Source organism: Lithobates pipiens, unplaced genomic scaffold (assembly GCF_037356315.1).
Source record: "Lithobates pipiens isolate NorthernLeopardFrog02 unplaced genomic scaffold, aLitPip1_a1.2 Scaffold_10, whole genome shotgun sequence".
Taxonomy (NCBI): domain Eukaryota; kingdom Metazoa; phylum Chordata; class Amphibia; order Anura; family Ranidae; genus Lithobates; species Lithobates pipiens.
Window position 1 is genome coordinate 193,490,753 of NW_027507686.1, and position 26,217 is coordinate 193,516,969.

Genomic DNA, 26,217 nt, shown 5'->3' on the forward strand with positions numbered 1-26,217 from the left:
TAACTCTTCTAAACTGTCAAGTAGGAATCCTTGCAGGACAAAGTTTGCATGTCTAATACTCCTAACTGAAGTTACACCAGCAAAATGACCATTGAAGCATAAGAAACACAAGCTGAAATAAAGTTCCACTATGATACACTGAGCTGGCAGGCATTTTATTGCAGAAGAATCATCCCGCACCAGCCAAAGAAAATGGTCAAATCCCTGCACACAGGAGAAGATGCCAGCATTGGGAAGGTGAGTACCCTCCCTAGTTCTGCTTAAATAGCCCAGTCATTGATTGGTTCTAAAGGTTCTTTAGCATTCAGTACCAAGGACAAATCCCAGGGAGCAGTAGTAAATCTTTTAAAGAGATTGTTAACATCTGCTTTTAAAGTTTTACCCATAGGCAAGCCTAGAATAAGGCTTACCTATAGGTAGTGAAAATATCTCCTAAACGCGCACCGTTTAGGAGACATTTACCTTGTAGTGTAACGATGAGATCATCGGCACATGCGCTGAATAAACGGACCTCCTTGCCATTTCTTCACTTGTAAGTGCCGTGACTGACGGCTCAATCTCGCATGCGCGGGAGGGACATCACACGGCTCCGGCCAGTCACAGAGCCGGAGTCTGCGACAATGGAAGGAAGAGGGGCAAAAGGTGGATGCAACCACCAGTGGAGACATCACGGGCTTCATTTGCAGGCAAGCAACACATAATGGGCTAGTATGTGATTTATACTAACCCATTATGCTTTTACTTTGCAGGGGAACAAAGGAAGTAAAACCAATTAGGGTTCCTCTTAAGCATGCAAAGTTCCTTACCCACGAGAAATCTAAGGGATCTCCTGGTCAAGTTCCCAGGCCTGGTTTGCAAAAAAAAAAAAAAAAGAAAAGCCGTCGCCCGTACCTTAGGATGGGGGGAGGGGGGTTAAAGTGGCTGTAAACTAATTTTTTAAACTTACCTACAGGAAAGCCTATAATAAGGCTTACCTGTAGGTAAAAAAAATCTCCTAAACCTGTACGGTTTAGGAGATATTCCCCTCGGTATGCGCCGCTGACTGCAGCGGCGCATGCGCACAAGGGGATTCCCGGCCTGAAAATCCGGCAGTAGCCGACCGGCCGGAATGAAATCTCCCGCGCGCATGCGCGGGAGTGACGATATCGCGGCTCCGGCCACTCACAGCGCCGGAGCCGCGATACCCGGAAGAAACGCAGAGGGAGCATGTCAGCTCCCTCGGCGTGGATCGGGCCAGATGTCGGGGCCTCGTTCTAAGGTAAGTATTTCATAATGAGCTAGTATGCGGTGCATACTAGCTCATTATGCCTTTTGCTTTGCAGGTGTTAAGAAAAAATAAAATAAAAAAATGCGGGTTTACTACCGCTTTAAAGGTAGAAAAATAAAAAATCTTTCAAACACCCTCCTAAATAAAATCTAGAACTGTGGGAATCAAAGCTGCCTAGTTTATACCAGCAACAAAAGGTCTTTCCTACTTTAGCGTATATTTTCCTGGTACTCTTACAGCTGAAGAGAAGGGACTCTATTGTCTTTGAAGCTTTTGCTTCTGAGAATCACCCTTTCAACTTCCAAGCGGTAAGGCAGATTAGCGGAGTATTTGGGTGTAAACATCAGACCCCAAGATTAGAGAGGATTGGGGAGGATTGCAAAACACATTAGATCATCTTCTCTAAAAAAGTTTTCCTCTGAATAACAGCACTCTTCCCATTGCTAGAAGCAATCTAATTGTAGGGTTTTTCCAATTAACACTGGCTTCCACATTTCACAGGCCTGTAAGCCATTTGAATAAGCCCCTATTCCCATGAACTGGTGCCTAGTTTTTCTGTAAGGGTATACGCCAGCCAAGGGTCATTTGCTCAGATTCTGTGGATCTTCCCACCAAGTAAGACCCATAAAATCCCCTCAGTACTACGGTCAGCATTTAGCAAATTGTGCCTGCGATTCCATTCCCCAGCAGGAAACTCTAAAGCAAGTGTCTCAAACTGGCAGCCCTGCAGCTGTTGTGAAACTACATTTCCCATCATGCCTCTTCCTTTGGGACTCATGCTTGTAACTGTCAGCCTTGTAGTGCTTCATGGGACTTGCAGTTTCGTAACAGCTGGAGAGCCTCTAGTTTAAGACCCCTGCACTAAACACTTCTGGAATGCATCTAGACCCATACTACAACCAAGGACTGCCACCATCATAAATCCTAAAATCTGCAATAACTGCCAGATAGAAACTTTTCCTTTTCACAGAGGAAATCATTTTTAGAAGTTTTTTTTTTTTTTTTTTTTTTTTTTTTTTGCAAGGTATATTCTACTATGATGTGTATATTCAGTAACCCAGAGACTACAGTCAGAGATGGAACCAAATGTAATTTGTGTGAGCAGATTCTCCTTCACAATTGCTTAAAAGTCTGGACCAGAATTATATAGATGAGAGCACTTGAACTCTTGCTACTGGCTGAAAGGCGTGTTTGTCATGCCAGAATTCATACATTTCCTGGTGCCAGGAATAAAACAGGTGCCATCTTGGTTCCCCAGGCCCAATACACCTTCTCCTGCAGGTTGTGGTGACCTCAGGAGAAACGCATGCTAGCGCCAATTTCCAGAGCTCCCCGTCACAGCCAGAGGGGACACACTGCTATGCAGTACTGGCAGCATTGCTGCTAAACACCGCTTTGGAAGGCAAGATCAAGCAGAAGTATATAAGGACACTCTCAGGAAAGGAGGTATGACAGTAACCCCGACTACACCGAGGGAGCCCCGATAACTACAATTACCAGAGCCAGGGTGAACAACTTTACTCTGTAAAAGACACAAAACAATTGAGGATGAGGGGATGGGAAAGGTTAATTGCCTTTTGGTTTCTGTTCAAGGTAGAGACATTGATCTCTATCAGGTATGCTTAAAGTCAGCAGGTCCTACAAAAACATCTATGTGGTAAATTTAGGGTAGATCAATTCCAGAATAACCACAATAACACTAGGCAGTTGTAAACCGCTGGATGTTACACACACACCCCCCCCCCCCCTTACCTGCACTGTGAAAGGCATAATGCGCTAGTATGCATCGCGCACTAGCATATTATGTTAAGCCTTTCCACAATGCGATTGCTGGAGGCCGCTTCCACCTTCACCCATCTTGCTTTCCGGGTTCGCTGACTGCAGCTCTGACTGGCTGGAGCCGCGGTGACTTCACTCCCGCACATGCGTTTGGGAGCCACCAGTCCCAGCACAGGGCTCTGAAGGAACGGCAAAAAGGTGGCCAATCTTCCAGAGTACATGTGTGTCAGTGATGTTACTGGCCGCATGCACAGTAAATATCTCCTAAACAGTGCATGTTTAGGAGACATTTACACTACCCATTAGGCAAGCCTCAACCTTCTCTACAGGTACAATTTAGTGATGGAAGTTTACCTCCTTTTTAACTGCTAAAAAAGTGCCTATTCTCCTCCAAATGCTTTTATTTGTACGGTGATCCAGTTTCCTGCCAGAGAATGGCTACATTCATTCTCCACAGTCCCATAGTATGTAGGAACGCAGCCCCCCCTCTTTGCTCCTGGCATGTACACTGGGGTTTGCAGTGGACAGAGCAATGACCGCAACCAATGTGCATTGGGTGAGGGGGAAAAGGTTCTGGAGCGCCCAAAAGAAAATTACAAGGAAGCAGAAAAACACAGCAAGACGGCAAACAATTTCATCAAACTAGATTACACAGCTATTAGTGTGTTTTAATTATTTTGGAAGTAAGAAATATTGTTTGGTTGATTTAATTAAATTGGGAACTGGCCCACGAGAATCTCTAAGGGTCCCACTGGCCACTTACTAATCTGATAATGTCACTGTGGAGAAGGATGCGTGTCAAAGCAAATACCCCCATTGTAACCCTTGGAGTCTTTAGATACTTAAAGCACTCCTCATCCCACCCCCATATGCAAACAATATGAATATGGATCCATTTATGTTTGTAATCCGCCTATAACTGAGGCATTGCTGCATAGGGAGGGTAGAACAAAAAGTAAAAAAAAAAAAAAAAAAAAAAAAATTTAAAAAATTAGAAACACCGGATTTCTGGCACAAACAACTGTTGTGTACTTGTAGCATTTAAAAAGATAACACATGAAGAAAATGTGCAAGCGCTGTAGCGATGTACTGAAGTCTTTTTTTTGCCCTTACATACACCAAGTCTCTCCCACAAGCCTTGTGTAATGTTAGGCTAGGTCAGGAATGTCATGGAGTTTCCTTTTAAGAATCTGCTCAGGAAATATGTTGCATTGTCTTTAGACTAGATTGCTGTATACAATTCTTTCTAGGTGAAACCTTTGCCTTTTAAATATACTATGAAAATTTTCCTTCATTCACTGCCTGTCAGCAGTAGAGCTGGAAGCCTTGGCATGCAATTATTCAGCCTCATATATAAAAAAAATAAAAATAAATAAATAAGACAGGTACATTTGTGGTCTCGAAACAATAAGGTAGTGCAGGAATCATGAAATAGCTGTGCAACGTAACCAGCCAACAACTTCAGCTTACTCAAGTAAATTTTAAAAAATATAGAAGCTTATTGATTGCCATACACAGCTACTCCAGATTCTGTCTGCTCCAATCTTGGGAAATACCCATCAATGTATACCAGAACAACCCTTTGAAACAGTAAACATGATTAATGCACATCTTACTTGTAACGAATTTTCTCATCCATGTCTAGGGGTGGCTCCTCTGTAATATAGGTCACCAAGTCTTCCAAGCACTCGGATTTTAATAAAAACTCCACAAGTTTACGATTCTGCGCCTTGCATTCTTGCAATATATCCTCTTCATCCATCAACTCCTTTAGTGTCACTTCATCTCTCTCTAAGAGGGTGTCTATGTGAGATGAAGAATGCAGGTCGAACTTCCAAAACATACTTGGCTGATGAGAAAAAGTCACATTTCAACATCTAACAGATATTGTACACCACCTACGCAAGTGCCTACATTTACATTGTGGTGATGCCTCATTGTACTTTAAGCATAAGAGAAAGACTGGCATACCTTGGAACATTAAACCAAAAAAAAAAAAAAAAAAAAAAAGAAGGGGGGGGGGGGGGGGGAGTAGTGTTAACAAAACCTGGAAGAGCACCTGACAACTACTTTGACAGAGTCAGCATACTTCAGAGCTATGTTCCAAGCTTTCTAGATCAGAAATTAAAGAATTTTTTATCCCCCCTGATGAACTTTACCTACTGGGTTGTACAATGTACAGTTTTAAATAATGTGTACCCCGCAATGTGCTTTATACTTGTTGCTCTTTTATGAACTAGTTGTAAAGCTCTCTTGACCGAATTCTAGCTGCTATGATTTATTCACACGGATGCAAGAGGCACCAACAACTGATTGTCCCGTTTATCATTTAAGTGCAGCAAATGAAAGACGTGTGACAGCCTTTGAGCTTGCACTTTTAAATAACACAAGCCAACAAAACGGCAGCTCAATATTTTATGGTGGGCCTCCACTACTGGATTATAATCTACAATTTCTAGCAAACCCTAAAAAGGTGACAAAACATTCCTCAGGTGCATGTAGCCACCACTTTGCTTAGTAAGGCATTTGATACATAGTTAAAGATACACATCGATCAGCTATAACTTTATAACCACTCACAGCTAAAGTGAACATTTACAATGGCATTAAAGTGGGTGGGGTGTACTAGGAAGCAAGTGAACATGTTGCCCTTGAAGTTGACGTGTCAAAAGCAGAAATAAATGGGCAAGTGTAAGGATCTGAGCGACTTTGACAAGGGACACAGTGTAATGGCTAGATGATTGGGTCAGAGCAACGCACACTGATGAAGCATACGCTGTGAATCCAAAATGCATTGATGTTTTGCAACACTAAAGGACGTCTGTTCTCACCATGCACTCTAGTGGACCGGTGGTGTTTGTCACACGGCCCTAGTAAACCGCAACTGCTGCAAGAGGGCAGCTGCAATCTGAGACCATAAGCTATACTACAAGATGTCCATGCTGAGATCATAGACCACCATCAGGGAAGACAGCCCCAACTTATGTTACTGTGGCCAATCGTGGTCTGAAAGATATTGGGAATCAAGTGGAACAAGGTTACCCATATCCAGGAGCAGTGAGAGCCTCCAGGGGGTGGTTTCCCACTACCCTCTCCTGATCCCACTGGGGGGTATGTACAGTCATTTAGGACTCCAAATGAATATCACCGATTATGTGCACTTTGAAAGTTGAAGAACGACTGTGGATCCTCAGCTGATGAAGTGACATGCGCATGAAGTTAACTCTATGGCATTTTTGAAGTCCATCACTGCTATATGCATTTTCTCTCTGGACAGATGTTCATTTACCAAACCATCTTGGAGGCAGTATATTGGACACCGTTTGGTGGTATGCAGCAACCCTACAGGGTACCCACCCAGCTAGAGCCCTTTACCACCACTTCACAACATACCGAGTTGCTCTTCCAATATGCATCATTGAGCCTAGTGCTGCAAGATTCTGGAAGGGTCTTAAGGTTTAGGGGGTACTATGATGCCATTAGCCCTGATTGGGACAAGTATTGCTTGGCGCCTGACAACCCCATACCTGGACTTCTAGGTTCAGATATTTGGAAGCCATGCATAGGCTGTTTGCAGTATGAATTGTATGTGTGAGGGACGTCCTGAGTGTTTGGTTAAAAAGACAGACAATGTTGTCACTTAAACTATTTTAAACTGTGTCTGAAAGGGCAGGCCCATTGTGCCTACACAATTTAATATATAGAATTTTGTATTTTTCAATAAAGTGTCATCACCGGCTCATTATACCATAGTTGGTCTCCCTTGTACAACTCTGGACATGGTAGGGGTGACCCTAGAGGTCCTTCTCCCCCCTTTTTGGCATTCAGTTGTGGGGGGAACCACGTTCTTTAGGATAAATCTGTTCTAGTGTTGGTAGAATATTTTAGTCGTTTGAGAGCCACCTTTTATTTTAAAACTGACACTGCAGCTTGTGGGATGTTCCTAGTCTGCAGTGAACAGGACCTACCAAAAAGGGGCCCAAGGAAGGAAAAGGCTCATGGGGTACAAGGGCTCAGTCATGCACATAGGGAGCGAAGGCTGGCTTGTTTTGTCTGACCAATAGAAGAGCTACTGTAGCTCAAATTGCTGAAAAAGTTAATGCTGGTTCTGATGGAAGGGTCAGAACACAGTGCATCAAGTTTGATGCGTAGTGGGTTGCATAGACACAGACCAGTCAGTGCCCATGCTGAACCGTCTCCACAGGCAAAGGTAACTACAATGGGCACTCGAGCATTAGCTCTGTATCACAGAACAATGGAAGGTAGCCTGGCCTGATGAATCGCATTTTATTTTACATTATATGGATGGCCAGGTGCGTTTGCGTCATTTACCTGGTGAAGACATGCCATCAGGATAAACTACGGGAAGGCTGCCAGCAGACAGAAGCAGTATGATGCTTTGGGCAATGTTCTCCTGGGAAACCTTGGGTCCTTCCATTCACATGGACATTACTTTAAAGTCCATACCTCAATGATTCAGGGCTGTTCTGGGACCTACTAAATATTGGGCGAGTGGTCATAATATAGCTGAACGGTGTAGGTTTCCAAAAGGAAAATCATAAAAAGATGGAAAAGGAGCTGAAAATTTGTAATATATCAGTATACACATCTAAATATGTAAATTTCCAATCATTGACATGAGGTAAATAAAGGTTTTGGTTGACGTACAAGTACAACCGCTGCCTCTGTATACTGCGCGGGTTATAGCAATAGTCACCGTTCTCCCAGTGGAGACGGCTTCCCCTGCCGGGAGCAGACAACTGCTCTCCAGGAGAGATTCCCTTGTAAGCACCGTGTGTGTTGATGGGGGAATCGTGCAAATTTCTTTCCTGCAACCAGAAATTTGAACACAGTCTATGGCCGGCCTTAGTGCAACTCCTAAAAACAGCAGATATCAGCGCATAGGGTTAAATGTTAACTTTTTTTAGGCCATGGCTTTTGTTTTAAAATGAAAACCAGTGACAGTAAACAAGGCCAGACTACCAAAACAAACATTTCACTTTTAGTACATTCTGTATAGTACAAGCCCAACTGAAGTTTCTAAAACTTGCTTGTAGCACATGGTTTTAAAAATGCACTACTGTGCTGTGGGATGGCACATTATATGCATTAGCACATTGCACTGCCATTATTTTTGAATGGTACCCAAGTGCACTAAGGGAGCACAGCTGCACTGCACAGGCATTGTAGAGAGCTGCAACAGTAACACTACCATGCATTGTGTAGCGTCAGCATGCTGCACATACCTTTTCAGTCTGTTCTTGTGTACTGGCAGCTCATTCAAAATTAACGGGCTGTATAAAACACAAAGCCATTAAAGTGGAACTAAACCATCAATTTAACGGTTTCAAAAACAGTTTCATTCCCAGAATGCCAACTGTCCCATTTGCTTGTGGTCTTAACCAAACTGTCAAACCATCAAATGACTGGGGTCAAAAGATGACATGTGCAGCAACATGGTAGCTGCAGATCAGAGGCTAAGGTGCCAGCTTTCTTGAAAGGGATAGGCAGGAAGGTATAGTTCCGCTTTAACGCATCATAACACGTGTTGCAATGCACAGGAATGACAACGTGCGAATGGGCCCTCAATCTCCATCTAGCTTATCAACAAATTTTATTTAGGCTTCAATGCTCTTAGTATCTTGTACATCTCAGTGATTTCAGTAGCTCTCAGTGAGTGAGAGCTCTGAAGCCTGCAACCCACACCATGGCTATAATGAGAGGGACTTTCTGGTGTCAAGATTTGTGCTTTAATTACCAAGGCTGACACAACATGCCTATTTTAATGAGTTCCAATAACTAGTACCCTCTCAAAAGATGCCAATATTTAAGACTTTTTAGCAGGTTATAGTAAGACCATCCAAAAACAGATCGTTTTTTGCTCTGCAAATACCCTTATTACTTTAAAATTACAGTCAATAACCAACTGAAATAAGGTCAACTAAGGGGTAAACATAACTGCAATAAGAATAAAAGCGTGTTATAATGAGTCGGCATTTGCATAGCAATTTTATTGTTAAAACAAGTTAGAAGGAAAAAAAAATTATGTATAAGTGTTAGTCAATGCATGCAGTTATTTGAAAGAGGTTTTGTCATATGAAAATAAACCTAAAATAAAAGTTATGTAAATGTGCAAGTAACATTTTTTCAAACAAAATTCCAAACCTGTAGAAAAACAAAAAAGTGTGGGATTAGGCTTATATACTTGATGTAAATCATAGTTCATTACCCTATAGTATTTGCAACTTCATTTGAAGGAGCCCTTTTACATAACCCAATTCCTAGCCGAGTCCTGAGCAGTTTTTACACACAGATATTACACAATGCATAATTACAAAGTGACAACAGAAACGGCAACAAGGGTTAAGGGTGAGCCTGTTGCCTTTAAAAATTTAATTTATAGGATTTATTTAAAATTTGAGAAATGCATAGCTAACGCTCTAGTTCAGCCGAAGTTCTGGAGCGATGAAAAGAGTGGGGTAAAACCCTACCACTGTTTTCTGGTTGGGTAAACTTCCTCCCATTTCTCCATTTTACTTTACTTCCCTAACCGATCTAAAACTGAAAGAACCGGGGGGAACCATACACCCCACACAATTGGCTGGTATAGTGGCTCCATTTTGGCTGAAATAACCCACCGACTCCTAAAATGCTTTGAAAGCCAGTGGTATACAAACACACCCAGTATCAGATGTCTGGGTGGTCTTGTGAATGATTTTTTGTAGCACATTTGTTATAAGCATTTACACTGCACTAACAAAAGCACATGGCAGGAGTATACAGCACTTTCCAAGTATGTCACTGATAAATGACAGACAACAGCTGTTTGAGAAAGATGGGGGATTCCATTTTGCTCATTTACATGAACAGCAGAGATCCTGTGTTTTCCTTCTCTACGTTACATATCAGCATGCTGCCCAATACAGGCCATGACAAAATCAGCAGACATGGGTATCAGAAGTTTATTTTTTATATGACTTAGCCTGTCACCCAGAAATCCTGCAGCAACACAAAGAGTGAGGGCAAGACTATGAAATTTGGAGGATGTTAATATGTCTGACTGCATACATCTACTTGTGAAACATATCAGTTTGAGGAACCATTGAGCAAAGTGGGAGATCAAAGACAAAACGTGAAATGTTGGTTTCTCAGCAGAATTTAGAGCAACTCTCAGCAGCAGGAAAGGACTTTTTGGGGAAACACTTTCCCCTCAGGAGGCAGAGGGTAGCTTTAACAGAAGGCAATCTTGGCTATCTGATGTAACATGATATTAAACCACTTCATGCCAAATCACATACCTGTACGTCATTTGGTTGAAGTGGTTATACCAGGGGGGCGACATCTTCAGGCATCATCCAAGTTTTTTTTTTTTTTTTTTTTTTTCTTCTTTTTTTTTTTAGAGCTAGCGGTCGGCTCTCTCATGATATACTGATGTGGCTAATGAGTCGCTCAGCCGAGGTCTCCCGTCCCACCAGGAGACTGGAGCGACCACCTGCCACAACCGCCGACTGTGTGGAGTCCCACAAACAAAGCCGGAATTCGATCGTGTCCCCGAAGCAAAAACCTGGAAGTGACGTCATGTCTCAGCTGCCAAAAAAAAAAAAAGTCTATTCCAAAACGCCAATTTAGGCATTTTGAATACTTTGAAGTGCAAAGGAGGCATTTGGAGTCTGTTAGATCCCCGATCCCTCCATAAAGAGTACCCGTCACTGCTTATTACTCTCACAAGGGATTGTTTACATTCCAAATTTTTGACAGTAATAAAACTTTTTTTAAAGCACCCCCACGTGCTTGCCTATAAGAAAAACGCATACGCACGCCGTGCCGGCAAAATGTAAACAGTGTTCAAATCACACGTGAGTTATCCCCACAATCAGAGCAATAATTTCAAGCAAAAAGAGCCCTGTAACCCTAAACAGGTAACCGTTACATTTTAAACGTCGCCTATGGATTTCTTTTTTTTTAAAGTACCATAGTTTGTCACCATTCCATGAGTGCATGAAATATATAGATATACATTTATATTTTTTGGGGGGAGTTCTACAAGTAATTTTCTGGCAAAAAATAAATAAAAAATTCAATTGTCTTTTATATCTGCCAGGAGTCCAGCTTTAAACAAATAGGGTCCTAAAAAGGAAAGTACATCTTGTACATGAATAAGACTGCAGGTATACATTTTCAACATCAGAATGATCCCTCAAAACAGAACAGGTAATGTTTGCTGCAAAATTCAAGATCACTATAAAATGTGTTAGTTAGGGAAAACAAAAGATAAGAGGAATAATCAGCTGTGGAGTTAATATGGCCTCTTAAAAATGTTCACTTATCTATGAAAGCACATGACATTGGAGCATATAGATGACTTATACAGAGTGCAAAGGAAAGTAGCAGATTGATTCTAATATATGGAGGGAACAATCGGACTTAGAAAAACACTATAAAAAACAAGGACATTAAATGAAAATGGAGAAATAAAAGGCTCGTACTGCGGCAAACATGTTACTGTGAAATGTCAGAATGTTGCTCCGAAGCTAGATGACATTAGGGGATTCTCAGTCAACGGGGGGCAGGTGGAGGCAAAGATTAGTCCATCAAATTCCAACAGAAAGCAGGTGCCTTGGAACAAGGAAAAACAAAAACTGTGAAAAGTAGAACCACGTGGTCAGTTCTGTAAGCGAGGCAAGAGACTGTCCCTGAATACTAGAACTTGTCTCAGCACATAACTAAATAGGGAAGATAAAACAGTGGCTGTAGAAATAAGATTTGTCACCTATGTGGGATGCTTTTAAAAGCCTAAACTGTTAAAAAATATAGTATATATTGCTTCACAAAAGTCTTTTTTGTAATTTAAAAAAATGACCCTTTGCATTTAAAATGTATAGCTCCTGCAAGGTTCTAAAAAAACAGACAAAAAACCTGGAGGCATTCGGCACAATGCTGGTGCAGATGCACAATGCCTCCAGAAATGCAATTTCCTGCTTATGTGATTGGCTCACCAAGTTTCTCAGATGTCTGCACTAAGACAGGCAACATTTTGGGCATCTTAGACTTTTAGAGAAATTAGCTTTGACTTAACAGTACAGTAAAGCCAACATGTTTTATGTCATAAAATTGAATAACGTAGCGCCAATTATTTTGAGGCAAATACCCGATTCTGAATGCTTTTTAAAACATTTCTCAGTCTGCATGGATGTTATTTTTTTTTATTAAGCATTGTAGGCATACCCTGCCATAGGAGTTTTGTTTTTGACATTATACGCTAAGGGTTAACTACTAAAAGGAATGAGGTTCCTCAAACACTGAAAGTGGACCAGGTTATAGGAACCAGACTCTTCCAGTCAACAATCATTCTGCAAAGGACTTGGTAAAGCAGCCATTTCTTCACAATAGACCAAGTCAGGAATCTGCCAACAAAGATAGTCAAAATCATTGCAATGTACATTAATGAACCAGGCAGGATTATTTTTTTTATCCTCCAAAGTTACACTTTAATGTAGCCTGTGAAAAAAGGAAAATGGGAGCTGCTATTGCCAATCTGTTGAAGGTGTAGGCTTAATTCTTGACCATCATCCTTGTCCTCTCCAGCGAGTCAACTATCCCCCAGACGTCAATAGCAGTTTCCACATTTCCTACTCCAAAGGATTCTTTTGAGCTGTATTGGGCTTTAAAGTGGTTGTATAGTCAAATTTGTAACTTTTACCTACAGGTAAGCCTATAATAAAGGCTTAACTGTAGGTAAAAAGAATATCTCCTAAACCTGTATTGTTTAGGAGATGTTCCCCCCTCGCAATGAGCAGCTGACTGCAGCGGCGCATGCGTACAGGGGATTCTCGGCTGAAAGCCTGTCAGCCGGACCCTGCCAGAAAGAAGTCTCCTGCGAGCATGCACAGGAGTGACAACATCGCGGCTCCGGCCACTCACAGCGCCAGAGCCGCGATACCCGGAAGACACACCGAGGAACATCTCAGCTGCCTCGTGGATGCTGGCGCCTCATTCTAAAGGTAAGCATTTCATAATGAGCTAGTATGCGGTACACACTAGCTCATTATGCCTTTTGTCTTACGGGTATAAAAAAAAATAATAAAAGTGTCAGCGGGTATACAACCGCTTTAAGTTTCTGTCTATGGGCACCAGCAGGTCTAAAAACTACTTGTTAAACAGAGGGAAAGTGTGATGCCCAACTCCTGACAATTTGTATTGTTTTCCCCAAGAAATGTCAGAAATTATGTAGTCATTCTACTCCCTTGCTACCTTTATTGTTATAAATATGCAGTCTTGAGAACCAAGCATGCACAAGTTTTTTTTTTTTTTTTTCATAAAATCGTAAACCTGCAATATACTCACATACATGAGCCAATAAAAGAGTCTTCCTTTTCATCCAACTGGAAACCATATTTTATGCAAACTTTTTTTTTTTTGGAAGCAAAACGGACCAGGATAAAATCACTACCAGCTGACAATATAAGTTGTCAGTAGGTCCCCTTCTCGAACATTGTTGCCTCTTAATGCCGCCTATAGCCAATTCAAAAACTGATTTAAGAACACACAGCCCCAAGTCCCACCCAACAATTTAATACATACATAGAGCCTAACATTAGACCTATCATCACACAATCTCTCATGTAAGACCCCTTTCACACCACACCGCACCTTGTGTCGGCGGTAAAACGCCGCTATTTTTACCGCCGGATTTGCGGCGCATTTCGGCCGCTAGCAGGGCGCTTTTACCCCCTGCTAGCGGCCACAAAAGGGTTAAAACCGCCGGCAATACGCCGCAATAGCGGCGTTTTGCCTGCGGCATTACAGCGCTGCCCCATTGATTTTAATGGGCAGCAGCGGTGGAGGAGCGGTAAACACACCGCTCCAAAGAAGCTGCTGGCAGGACTTTTTTTCTGACGTCCTGCCAGCGCACCGATGTAGTGTGAAAGCCCTCGGGCTTTCACACTACATACAATGGTGCAGCTTCTTTAGGGCGTTTTGCAGGCGCTATTTCTAACACTATAGCGCCTGCAAAACGCCCTGGTGTGAAAGGGGTCTAAGGGTGAGTGAATGCACGCAACAATAAGAGTTAACTATTTGATTTGTATGGCAGGGCTCTAGCAGGTAGCACCAGGAAAACAAACGTTGCATTAAAAATGGTACCTGCTTGACAGCTTTTGTCTGCGATTAGAAAACATTACTTCACTTTGAAGAGCACACAGCTCACCCTGCACACCATCTTCAGACCAGTTTAGTAATAGCATGTCTACTAAATTTTCTCCTATGTGGCACAGCTTCGGTGTCAAAAATAAGTTTTAAAAAAGGGGATTCTGTGGCCAAAGCTCAGGCATGGCAGACTCATAACAGCTTTCGGTGTGAAAACAGCTCGTCAGGGATAGGTAGTATAAAGAGAGAATTTGGCAGAGCAGGAGGGGGTTTTCCACTCTACATATCCTAGACATATGTTAGAATGATGCATGCATTACTAGAAGTGTGATTAGTAGACTAATTGATGGATATGACAGGTTAATGAATAGAGAAAGATTTTCTTTGCAATATTCAAACAATTGTTTGATACAACTTACAAGATAAGAGGATACTAAACCTCATGACATGCTCCCTCATTGAGTATAGAGAAAAAAAAAATCCACTCACCTGATAAAAGTTAAAATATTAAAGAAAATAAAACCACACTTTGCTCCTTCAACTTCTGGCCCATTACAGGGTATCCCGACTACATTAAAGACAAAATTTCTTCAGGCCGGTATTCTAGGGAAAATAAAAATAAAAAATAGATGAATAAATAGATATGACTGATGCAAATATTTAAAATACTAAAGCCACCAAAAACTTGAAAAGTGCTGGATGGATGTCGCCAAGGAAGTTCCCGACAGGCAGTTTAGTCCTGCAAACTCATAGGTGTCTGCCACTTATTCCATATAGTCTACAAACATACACACATACAACAACAATCTGTTGGCTCTCTGGGGACTCACTCATTGGCTGAGGCAGTAGCAGGAGCGGGGCCGAGCCGCAGCTGTGTGTGGATGGCTTGGGAGCAATCCCACTTGTGTGCCCCCACAGCAAGTGGCTTGCTCTGGAGGCACTCGTCAGGAACGCCAGAGGGAGGACCCTAGAAGGAGGCGGAACGGGGCTGCTCTGTGCCAAAAATGATTGCACAGAGCGAGAAATTTTTTTTTTAACCACTGGGCACTTAAACCCCCTTCCTAAGCAGACCAATTTTCTGCTTTCAGTGCTCTCACACTTTGAATGACAATTAGTCATGCAACACTGTACCCAAATGTAATTTTTGTCCTTTTTCACACAAATAGAGCTTTCTTTCGGTGGCATTTAATCACTGCTGGGATTTTTTTTTTTGCGCCATCAAAAAAGTCTGGTCAGATAGGGGAGGGAGGAACCGGTGTCATGATGCGATGCCGGTTTACAAGTGATCGATCCGTCATTTGACGTAGTAAATGGCCACGATCAGCGGCCGTTTACCGTGATGCACCGGGTCCTCTTTTCCCAGGTGCGCGGGAACAACATTCTGGGAGGACGTCCATGGACACCCTCCCAGAATAAGCTGACTGCGCTGTAGCCGTCTTTCGGCTATGGCCTGGTCGGCATGTGGTTAACAAGCACCACACACAAACATTGCCTTTAATATCACTTAAGAAAGGATGAGAGTGAGTTTTAAGGTAAAATCTTTAAACTACTGCCATAATGATTATCTATAAGGATATACATGCCTCCTGCATTTATCCTTACCTGTCAAATGTCTCCCCTTTGTTATGAGACCCAAAAAACCTGCAGATTCTGTGGATGGGTCTGTTGTCCAAAGCTCGGTAGGTGGAGTTATGAGGTCAGTAGACTCCCCGCCCACATGCATTTTCTCCAGAGTATTTCTTACACTGAACTTCTGCTATGGTCACCAACATCCAGTCAAAACCCAGAAAGGGCACCACATGACTTCAGCATGTCCAATCATGCTGAGGGGTGGAGCAGCCAATCCTGGGAGAGCTAGACAAGAGAGGAGGAGGGGATTTAAAGTACACAGAAGGTCTCTCAGACTCCTGCATGAGGTATGTAAAATAACCTGTCATTCACAACACAGGCGGGAATGCCAATTTTTAATCATAATGAAAAGAGGACTGCTCAGAGCTGGATTAACGCTTTGTGGCAAGACTGGGCACAGATGACATGAAATCCTATGCTGTACAAGGTGCAAGCCTTAATTAGAAACAATTTTTCAGGTTTACATCCACTTTAATGCTTGCTCTGCATTAGGGTAAAACCCATACCGTGCTGCAGGATTCCCCCACCCCCTTATAACTTTCCTGAGCCCGATCTGAAGCCAGCACTGTGCCTAAGTGTAGTGGCTCTCTGGTCTTTTTCCCTCCTTACAGGGCAGACTGATAGCAACAGGAGCCATTAGCTCTTGCAGCTATCAAACTGCCGAGGAAGTGGAGGCAGGCCCAAGCCATGCTGTTTGCATCTATAGACGCAGACAGCACAGCTAGGGATTGAGCCTGCAGGAGTGCCACCATGCAGTGGCGTATCCACGGTATGGCACATATGGCAAGTGCCATGAATGCCATATGAAGGGGGCGCTGGTGGGTAGCTGAGCAGCAAGGCACTTACCAGGGTCTGAGGGTCGCTTCCTCCCTCCCAGCTCCCGAGCATAGGGAGGGCCCCCTTTTCAGCACATTTTCTAATGGACAATGGCAGCAGTGTGAGTGAGACTATTTCTCATATGGCTATGCAACGCCTGAAAGTGCAGTCACTGGCTCCGGAGTAAGCAGGCAGGTGGTCGCATTTACCGATGCTACTTCTACAGTCCCAGCTATAGCATCTCTGACAGCTGAATATCATTCCACTGACTGTAGCCACGACTAGAGTGCTGGCATTGGGACCGGATTAACCCCATTTTTTTTTTGAGCATAAAAAAAAAGTCCTGCCCGCTGCCACTGTAATGCGCCACTGTAATGCGTCCATGTCCACCACAGAGAAATTGAAAATTAATTTGTTGCCAGGTCTGCCCCCCCCCCCTGGCAGAGGAGGATGATGTAACTTTCTCCTCCCTGCTCCTGCCCTGAAGTCAATGGAAGCAAATGATGTGAGGGGGGCCTGCTGGGACTGTACTGGGCCCTGGCCCTATCAGTGGAAAAGCAGGGCTCAGCCACCTGCCCAGCAGAAGGTACGGCTGTACTGCCTTATGCCGAGTAGCCACTTCACTGCCTGATTCCTCCAGCAAATAAGTTTGAGAGGACGGCAGGCTCAGACTGAGGGGAAATCAGCAGCGCAGTGTCTGAACCATCAAGACAACTGCAGAGGATTATTTTTCTCCAAAAAAGGTAGTCACAGTCAAGACCCCCATCACCTATGCCATGCCCTGGCTGTAGCGCATGGCTCAATTATACACAGCTAAATGTGATCATCTTAGTTGATCACATTTGGTTGCTATATAATTCATTATGATAGTCACACAGTACAGGTGCTTTAAGCCACATCACCTGTACTGTGTGTGATGATGACAGTGAAATGCATCCTTGGGCCTCATTCACACAAGGCACAGACATCCATCTGCCATGCAGGGACTTTTACCGGTACAGTGTTGCATGCATCCTCATGCCAGTGTCCCATTTATTTTTTAGGACACGTAGCTGCATGGACAAAGACACTGTGCCCCAATATGTCTTGAGGGTGCACGTCCAAATAGAAATGGAACATCGGCATAAGGATGCACACATTGTGCGGTTAAAAGTCTATGATTGAGACATAAGAAAATTATTCTTGACGGCTGTACTTTCAAAAAAATTTTTTTTCTTCCATAAACTATTTTATTAAACGATTCACATTATGCAGACATGTGAGACAGGTAAAAAAATAAAGTACAAAAAGTGCTGCCACGACTCTTTTGTATCGTGGAGAAGGTGTCACTATAACAAAGTTACATTGGCCGTGGTTAATAGGACATTGCTATAAAAAGATAGTCATAACTTAACAAACGTATAACCGATATAATGATGTATTAGAGGTGCACTCAAGTCATGCCAGGTAGTGCTAAATATGACTGCCCAACCCGTGAGACCATTATCAGGTCTAACTTGGGTTCCGAAAGGTGATAATGCGATGTCTCCCGCCAACACCGCACCCCTTTATTTTGTGAGTTATGCATCCCTGATTGGAGGGGGGGGGGATGCCTTTCTTCCCAAATGGAGAGGACATTAGTAGATAGCCAGTGTGTAGGAATAGAGTGTGGCTGCATTGATAATATGCATGGCTAACAATTTGTAGTAGGTCTGTCTAGGGAGTTTTATGATGGAGGAGGTATCGTGCGGGGTTATAGTTTAAAGTGCAAGTGGTGACCTGCGAGATAATGGAGTTAACTTCCTGCCAGAAAAGTTTTATTAAGGGGCACTCACACCAGACATGGATCATAGAGCCTACCGCTGACTTGCATCTCCAGCAAGTATTGGAAATTGTGGGGGAGAATTGGTGTAGCCTAGCAGGGGTTCTGTACCATTTAGTTGCTATTTTGTATCCATTTTCTTGTATTGCTACATTCATCGAACCTTTATGAGTTTAAGTAAATGTCTTCCCACTGTTCTTTTGTAAGGTTGATCTGCAAGTCTTTTTTTCCCCAGGAGCTAAGTGTGGGTATCGACTGTCTGGTCAGAATCGTCTTGTAGTATCACATATATGCTCGAAATGAAGTCTCTCAGAGAAGTGTTGCTGGTACATAGGCGTTCAAGTGGGGAAAGTGCTAGGAAATGTCTCAATTGTCTATAAGACCAGAAAGGGAAGCTTTGAGTTGGGGAGAGTGCAACCAAGTTTTCATAAGAGCGCGGTCAACCTTTGTGGAAAAAGTGGTGGGCTAAAACCTCCTCATGTCCCCATTCCCTTTTTAAGAACGAGGAGGATTCCCCCAGGTGAAAATCTGGGTTGTTGCGTAAAGGGGGGGTCAGAGGACCTGGACGCGAGGACACTTTGGCGAGGCATAAAGCTTGGTTAAAAGCCACTAGTGAGGTGAAGATAAGGGGATGTGTTTTAACGGTCTGGTTCCAATGGCTTGGGGTAAGCCAGGGAAGGGAGTGCAACCGGCCATTTGTAAAATGATCCTCCAGAGTAATCAAAGCCTTCCCGGATTTGTGGATCCGCCAATCTACTACTCTGGTTAAGTGGCAGGCTAAGTGGTATTTAGGGAGGTCAGGAAGACCTATTCCTCCCTTAGTTTTAGCCTGATTCAAGCAGGAGTATTACGTGGGGCCAAGTTCTTCCAAATAAAGGCGGTGCAAGTCTTTTTGTAAGAAGCAAAGAAAGGAGGGAGGTGAATCGGGATTGTCTGCATCAAGTATAAGAGTCGGGGAGGACAATCATCTTTATTAAGGCCTCCCTACCGAACCATGAGACATTCAGGTTGGTCCAGTCCTTAAGTTAGGTCTGAATTTTGGTGAGCTCGGGTAGAAAATTTCCGTTATATAAATCTGACATTTTTCGTCTAATTTGGATACCTAGATCTGTTAGGTTATCTTTTTGCCATCTAAATGGGAAGGACTCCTGACAGTGCATAGCCTCTTGTGGTAGAAGTGAGATGTTGAAGGCATATGATTTCGAATAGTTGATCTTTAAAGTTTGATAAATCCCTGAAATGTTTAATATCACTGAGAAGATTAGGTAGGGAAATACGTGGGGATTGAAGTGACAATAAGATATCGTCAGCGAAGGCTGCTACTTTAACCCTTTCATGACTAAGCATATTTTTGACATTTGGTGTTTACAAGTAAAAAAAAAAAAAAAAAAAAAAGAAATGTAAAAGTCAGCAGCTGCAAACACTGCTGTTATGCCGGGTCCTCCGGCATAACAGCCGAGTGGCTTTTAACCGCATCGGTTGTTATAGCTGGAAAGCTGATCGCCGGCTCTAAAAAATCAGTACCGGGATGATGCCTGCAGATGTGGGCATCATCCCGGTATAGCCCTCAGAAGCAGAGTACGCACATCTGCGTACGCTCGGCGGGAAGGGGTTAAACTCTCTATCACCTATAAAGCATCCTTTTATGTCAGGGTTGGTTCTTAATCTGTTTTGTAGGGGTTCAAGAGACAGAACAAAGATTAGGGGCGATACGGGGCAACCCTGCCGCGTCCCGTTGCCGATTGAGAAGGCGCCCGACAGGAGGCCATTGACTTACTTTGGCCAAAGGGTTCGTATACAAGGCGTCACTATGTGAGCACATGCATGGAAGGAGTCCCACTCCCTTCAGCACCGTCTGCATATAGTCCCAAGCCAACCTGTCGAGCGCCTTCTCAGCATCGAGGGAAAGAAAACCAAAAATCATTTTATTGAAGTTTCATATGACAAGTGGTTGACAGATTGACAGAGGACAAAAAGGTAGACGCTTTTCTTGCAAATGTTAGCCAACCTGCAACCTAATGGATGACAGTAGTTATATAGGTTATTAGTTTCAATAGGTAACGACTAAGCGCTAACATTTGCACAAAATGCGTCTACCTTTTTGTTCTCTGCTTCATCGGTCAACCACTTAAGAGGATTTTTGGAAGTGTAGCCATCCGGAATCATTTTCTTATGTTGCACAGCATGTCAGTTGGGGATTAACCAGAGACTCACACACCTGGAGCGGCTTTTCTTGTTTCTCTGCATGAGACATGGATGCCTGTGCCCTGTGTGAATGTGCCCGCCCCTCACACTTTGATTTGGGAGGGTGGTAAAAACTTCATGTGTTTTACTGTCCCCAACCACTTCGGTATCGGTTCTGCATTTACCTGGCTGGTACCAGCTAAGAAAGCAGCCAATCAGCATTGGAGGGAATCAGGGGTCCAATAAACCCCAGATGTCTTCACAAGAGGATCTTTCACTACCCCAAGGAATCACAAGGGATGATAAATATCACTTGAAGACAGCTGAATTTATTTTTTGAGGTTGGGGTAGGGCCAGGGATTGGCTTAAGCTTGGGGAGGGGCCACATCAAGTAGGCTGTAGGGGGCCCCATGATATTCAACAGCAGCCCTGGTTTCTGGTAAGGGGGGGGGGCAGGAGTCGGGGCACACACTCTGGCAGTGGCTGTGTATGTGCAGCAGGCAGGGAGAGAGGGTGTCCTCTTGTATATTAGTGCAGTCATCATACTCAGTCACACTGTGAGGGGCACTGGGGAGCAGCAGAGAAATAAGAGGACAGCCAACTATGCTGGAATTTGTAATCCCATGGAGATGAGGAAATGCTAGAGCTGAGCGATTAATCGTTATAAAACCGCAATCTCGATTCTCTACTCTGACGATCTCTCCCACTGAGAATAGGCAATTCTTTCATATAAAGAAGTGGAGAGATTATCTGCTCACTCAGCTGTCAAAATAAAGCATCCTGGGCAATCTGCCAAGTTTAGAACTTGCATGAAACATTGTAACTAACTTCTTAGATCAAAGGCATAGAACTTCTTGTGTAAACAAATAATCTGGGTAGTCTGCCAAGCTTTCAACCAAGTGCAGGAAGTTTAACCACTTAGGCTGGGTTCACACTGCTGCGGCAGCGAGAACCGGATGTGATTCGCACCGCACTGCAGTGCAAATCACATCCGATCTCTGTGCGATGCGAGTTCAGCCATACAGATAGTATTCATCGCACCCGCCGCAAACTCGCACGGGACCCTTTTTTGGTCCGCAGCAGAATCGGATCGCATGGGTGTTCACACCATGCGATCCGATTCCTGTCCGAGTTTGCAGATCGCACTGCGATATGCGAACTGATCTGGGGGTGTCATTAACATTTCACTGACACTCCCAGCAGTCCACATAGGGCAGTGTGAACTGCCGGCAGGAGGCATGCGATGCGGGAAAACGCCGCGGATTCGCAGCGTTCCCGCATCGCTCTGGTGTGAACCTAGCCTTAAAGTCTAAATCTTTTTCTGACACTTCAAGTTAAAAAGAAATATTTTTTGCTAAAAAATTACTTGGAACACCCAAATAATAATAAAAAAAAAATATATATATATAAGCTTTATACAATGGCAATTGCTGCAATATTTTATGTCACACTGTTTGCCCAGCAGTCTTTCAAATGCAATTGTTTGGGAAAAAACACTTCAATAATAAAAAAATAAAAAAAATAAAAAAAAAACAGTAAAGTTAGCAAAAATTTTTTTGTTTTAATGTGAAAGATGATGTTACGCCGCGAGAATCGTGATCTATCCTCCAAGCAAAAAAAATGGCGATTCTCATTTTAGCCAGAATCGTGCAGCTCTAGGAAATGCTCACATACACTATGGGGGGGGGGGCTCTGTACTGTTAGAGCGCTGTCCCCTTTCTAGAAATATGTATAGTTTGGCTCACTGCTTTATGGGGGAACTCTGCAGACTCTGGGGTAAAAGGTAACTCTGGTGTATGGGATCTCTGGTAACCAGAGACCACCCCCCCCCCCCCTACATCCCAGTCCACAGAGATCCCCTTTGTGTCAGACAGTGTATATAAAAAGGGGGACTCTGATGTAAGTGGAGACTCTGGGAACCCAGATATAAGAGGGAATGCTGGTAAATCTGATGTAAGTGGGGATTCTGGTGACCAGAGATCTCCCCTTATATCAAAGTTCCCCTTTACACCAAAGTCCACAGCATTCTTTAGATCAGATTTCCCAGTGTGAAGGGGAACTCTGTGGACTCTGATGTAAGGGGGGCTCTCTGGGAACTCTAAGGCCGCGTACACACGGGCGGACTGTTGGCTCAACTTTGTCCGCTGAACAGTGTTTCAGCGGACAGTCCGCTCGTGTGTGGGGCTTCAGCGGACAGTTTCAGCGGACAGTTTGACGAACAAAGTTTTTCGGAAATTCCGAAAAACTGTCCGCTGAAACTTGGTTTGAGCGAACAGTCCGCCCGTGTGTAGGCCACTTTCGAAATGAGCAAACTGTTCCCGCTCGGAGGGAAGTCTGCTCATTTCGAGCGCGTGTGCAGGTAGGCGGGGCCCACGACGGAGACGTCGCGGGCTCCGCCGCCTGGAATGGACTTAAAGGGGAACCCCAACGCCGAAAAAAATCGGCGTGGGGGTCCCCCCAAAGTCCACAACAGACCCTTGTCCGAGCACGCTACCCGGCCGGCCAGGAAAGGGGGGCGAGCGAGCGCGCCCCCCCTCCTGAGCCGTACCAGGCCGCGTGCCCTCAACATGGGGGGTGCCTTGGGGAAGGGGGGGCCGCGCGGCCCCCCCCACCCCAAAGCACCTTGTCCCCATGTTGATGAGCACAAGGGCCTCTTCCCGACAACCCTGGCCGTTGGTTGTCGGGGTCTGCGGGCGGGGGGCTTATCGGAATCCGGGAGCCACCTTTAATAAGGGGGCCCCCGGATACCGGCCCCCCACCCTATGTGAATGAGTATGGGGTACAATGTACCCCTACCCATTCACCTGTAAAATAAAAGTACCCAAAAAAAAAAAACACACACGAGATAAAATATTTTATTGCACAGCTCCGGGGGTCTTCCGTCTTCGGGGGTCTTCTCGCCGGACTCCTCCGCTATCTTCTTGTAGCTCTTTTGCTAGCGGAGGAGTCCGGCTTTCTTCCTCCCCGCCGCCGGCCTCTTCTCCCGACTTCGGGGGTCTTGTCCCCCTCTTCGGTTCTTCTGCCGGGCCACCGCGCCTTCTTATAGCTCTTTTGCAGGCGGTGGCCCGGTCTTCTGTCGCCGCCGCCTTCCGTTCTTGTTCTTCTCCAGGAGATGTTGACACGTCGCTCTCTCCGGCCGGAATGCCAGAGCCGCGCTGAGCGGCCACTTATATAGTGACAATGGGGCGGTGTCACATGGTATATGTCACATGGGTTGATGTCACATGGGGACTATGACATCGTAATGGGGCGGGGTCACCATGTGACCAACCCATGTGACATACCATGTGACACCGCCCCATTGTCACTATATAAGTGGCCGCTCAGCGCGGCTCTGGCATTCCGGCCGGAGAGAGCGACGTGTCAACATCTCCTGAAGAACAAGAAGAAGAACGGAAGGCGGCGGCGACAGAAGACCGGGCCACCGCCTGCAAAAGAGCTATAAGAAGGCGCGGTGGCCCGGCAGAAGAACCGAAGAGAGGGACAAGACCCCCGAAGTCGGGAGAAGAGGCCGGCGGCGGGGAGGAAGAAAGCCGGACTCCTCCGCTAGCAAAAGAGCTACAAGAAGATAGCGGAGGAGTCCGGCGAGAAGACCCCCGAAGACGGAAGACCCCCGGAGCTGTGCAATAAAATATTTTATCTCGTGTGTTGTGTTTTTTTTTTTGGGTACTTTTATTTTACAGGTGAATGGGTAGGGGTACATTGTACCCCATACTCATTCACATAGGGTGGGGGGCCGGTATCCGGGGGCCCCCTTATTAAAGGGGGCTCCCGGATTCCGATAAGCCCCCCGCCCGCAGACCCCGACAACCAACGGCCAGGGTTGTCGGGAAGAGGCCCTTGTCATCAACATGGGGACAAGGTGCTTTGGGGTGGGGGGCCGCGCGGCCCCCCCCTTCCCCAAGGCACCCCCCATGTTGAGGGCACGCGGCCTGGTACGGCTCAGGAGGGGGGGCGCGCTCGCTCGCCCCCCTTTCCTGGCCGGCCGGGTAGCGTGCTCGGACAAGGGTCTGTTGTGGACTTTGGGGGGACCCCCACACCGATTTTTTTCGGCGTTGGGGTTCCCCTTTAAGTCCATTCCAGGCGGCGGAGCCCGCGACGTCTCCGTCGCGGGCCCCGCCTACCTTGACACGCGCTCGAAATGAGCGGACTGTTGCCTTGTGTGTGGGCGAGTCCGCTCATTTCAAAAGTTGCGCGGACTTAGTACGACGAACAAAGTTTGCCGTATTTGTCCGCTCAAAAAGTGCCGTGTGTGGGCGTGTTCGTTCATTCAAAAGTTTGAGCGGACTGTTTGACGAACTTAGTTTCGGCAGACAGTCCCCGCGTGTGTACGCCGCCTAAGGGGGGAAACGCGATATAAGATTGAACGCTATTGACTCTGTTGTAAGGGGTAATTGAAGAGCTTGACTTGTAGCTTTGTTAACCTTAAAATAAAAAAAAATAAAAAAAAACCCCCCCATCTAAAAAAGATGGGTTTCAAAAGTTTTGACGGGGGCACGGTTTCAGTGCTTGCCATAGGCACCATTTTCATTAGATACGCCTCTGCCTCCATAGCATGTGGCTTCCTATGGTCTCTTAAAGAGGAGCCTGCAGTGCCAGCAGGGGAACCAAGATGAAGATAATCAAGACGGTTCTGCGCAAAAACCATTGACCTGTATTTTTTTTTTTTTTTTTACACATATGGCTTTATTCAACAGTGTACAAGTCTGCACAGCATAGTCACACATTATGGGCAACTTGCCTGGCATGCACTACCCTCCAGCGCTACGGTGTCAGTACTTCTATCTGTCAAGGGGACGTCCATCTTCTATCAGTCTTTCCAGGTTCAGCTGTTCCAATTGCTGGATTAGCCAGGCTGCAATGACGCCTCACTCACATGTGCCGCAGTCACATCGTCATGACAGTTGTGCTGTAAGCATACAAAGAGCCGTGCATGCATGGCTCAGTGTATACAAACGCCGACAGGCAAGAAGAAGGGATGACAGAAGAGACTAATGGGGTCTCTTCGGTCATAAAAATAAAACTTTTCAGCTTTTTGTTTAATTTTTCAGGTTTAATTCCACGGGGGCAGACATGCAAGCTCGCTATCCAGGGTGTGCGTCCATAGTCAAAAGTCTGGGTCCCCCTGCTTCCCTGCCGCCGGGCCAGTCAGGAAACAGCACTCTTTGCGCATGCGCACAAGGAAATTGGCTGTGAAGCCACAGGGAGGCCACTTGACCCCTGGCATTCAGCAGAACTTTCCTGGCTTGCAGTCCTGTCCTGGCTGCTGCCACACCTCCCAGCCCACTGTCTGAGTGGTTGGTTGCCATCAACCACAGTTTGTCTAACTCTGCTCCCTCCTAGTGGTGGAACCTTCTCATTCTGACTGCTGCCAGTGCCCAGTCTTCCCCTTCCCCCTTGTGAATTTAAAAAGGCAAGAAACTTTAGGAGGCCTATATTTAATGCCAGAGGAGCAGCAGCTCTGGGGGCCCCAATTGATGCAAGGAGGAGGCTCTCATATGGTAAAGGCGGCCCTAACAGTTGAGTTTCTATATTCCTCAGTCATACGTGGGTACAGATCTCAGTACACCCCTCACATTTTTGTTATATCTTTTCT

The 26,217-nt window shown here is 44.9% G+C and overlaps 1 protein-coding gene across 8 annotated transcripts in view; it reads right to left on the reverse strand.

Annotated features, from left to right (window-relative positions):
* PPP6R3 (protein phosphatase 6 regulatory subunit 3) overlaps positions 1-26,217 on the reverse strand; it is a 185,295-nt gene that overhangs the window by 134,573 nt on the left and 24,505 nt on the right. For 7 of the 8 annotated variants that reach the window (XM_077460804.1, XM_077460803.1, XM_077460806.1 and 4 more), the window contains exons 2-4: positions 14,681-14,794; positions 11,533-11,662; positions 4,663-4,895 (exon numbers count right to left, since the gene is read on the reverse strand). In XM_077460804.1, the coding sequence (XP_077316930.1) occupies positions 4,663-4,895; positions 11,533-11,544 (245 nt within the window). In that variant the 5' untranslated portion in view covers positions 11,545-11,662; positions 14,681-14,794. The remainder of the gene's footprint in view (positions 1-4,662; positions 4,896-11,532; positions 11,663-14,680; positions 14,795-26,217) is intronic. The other variant, XM_077460801.1, reaches the window with a different exon arrangement.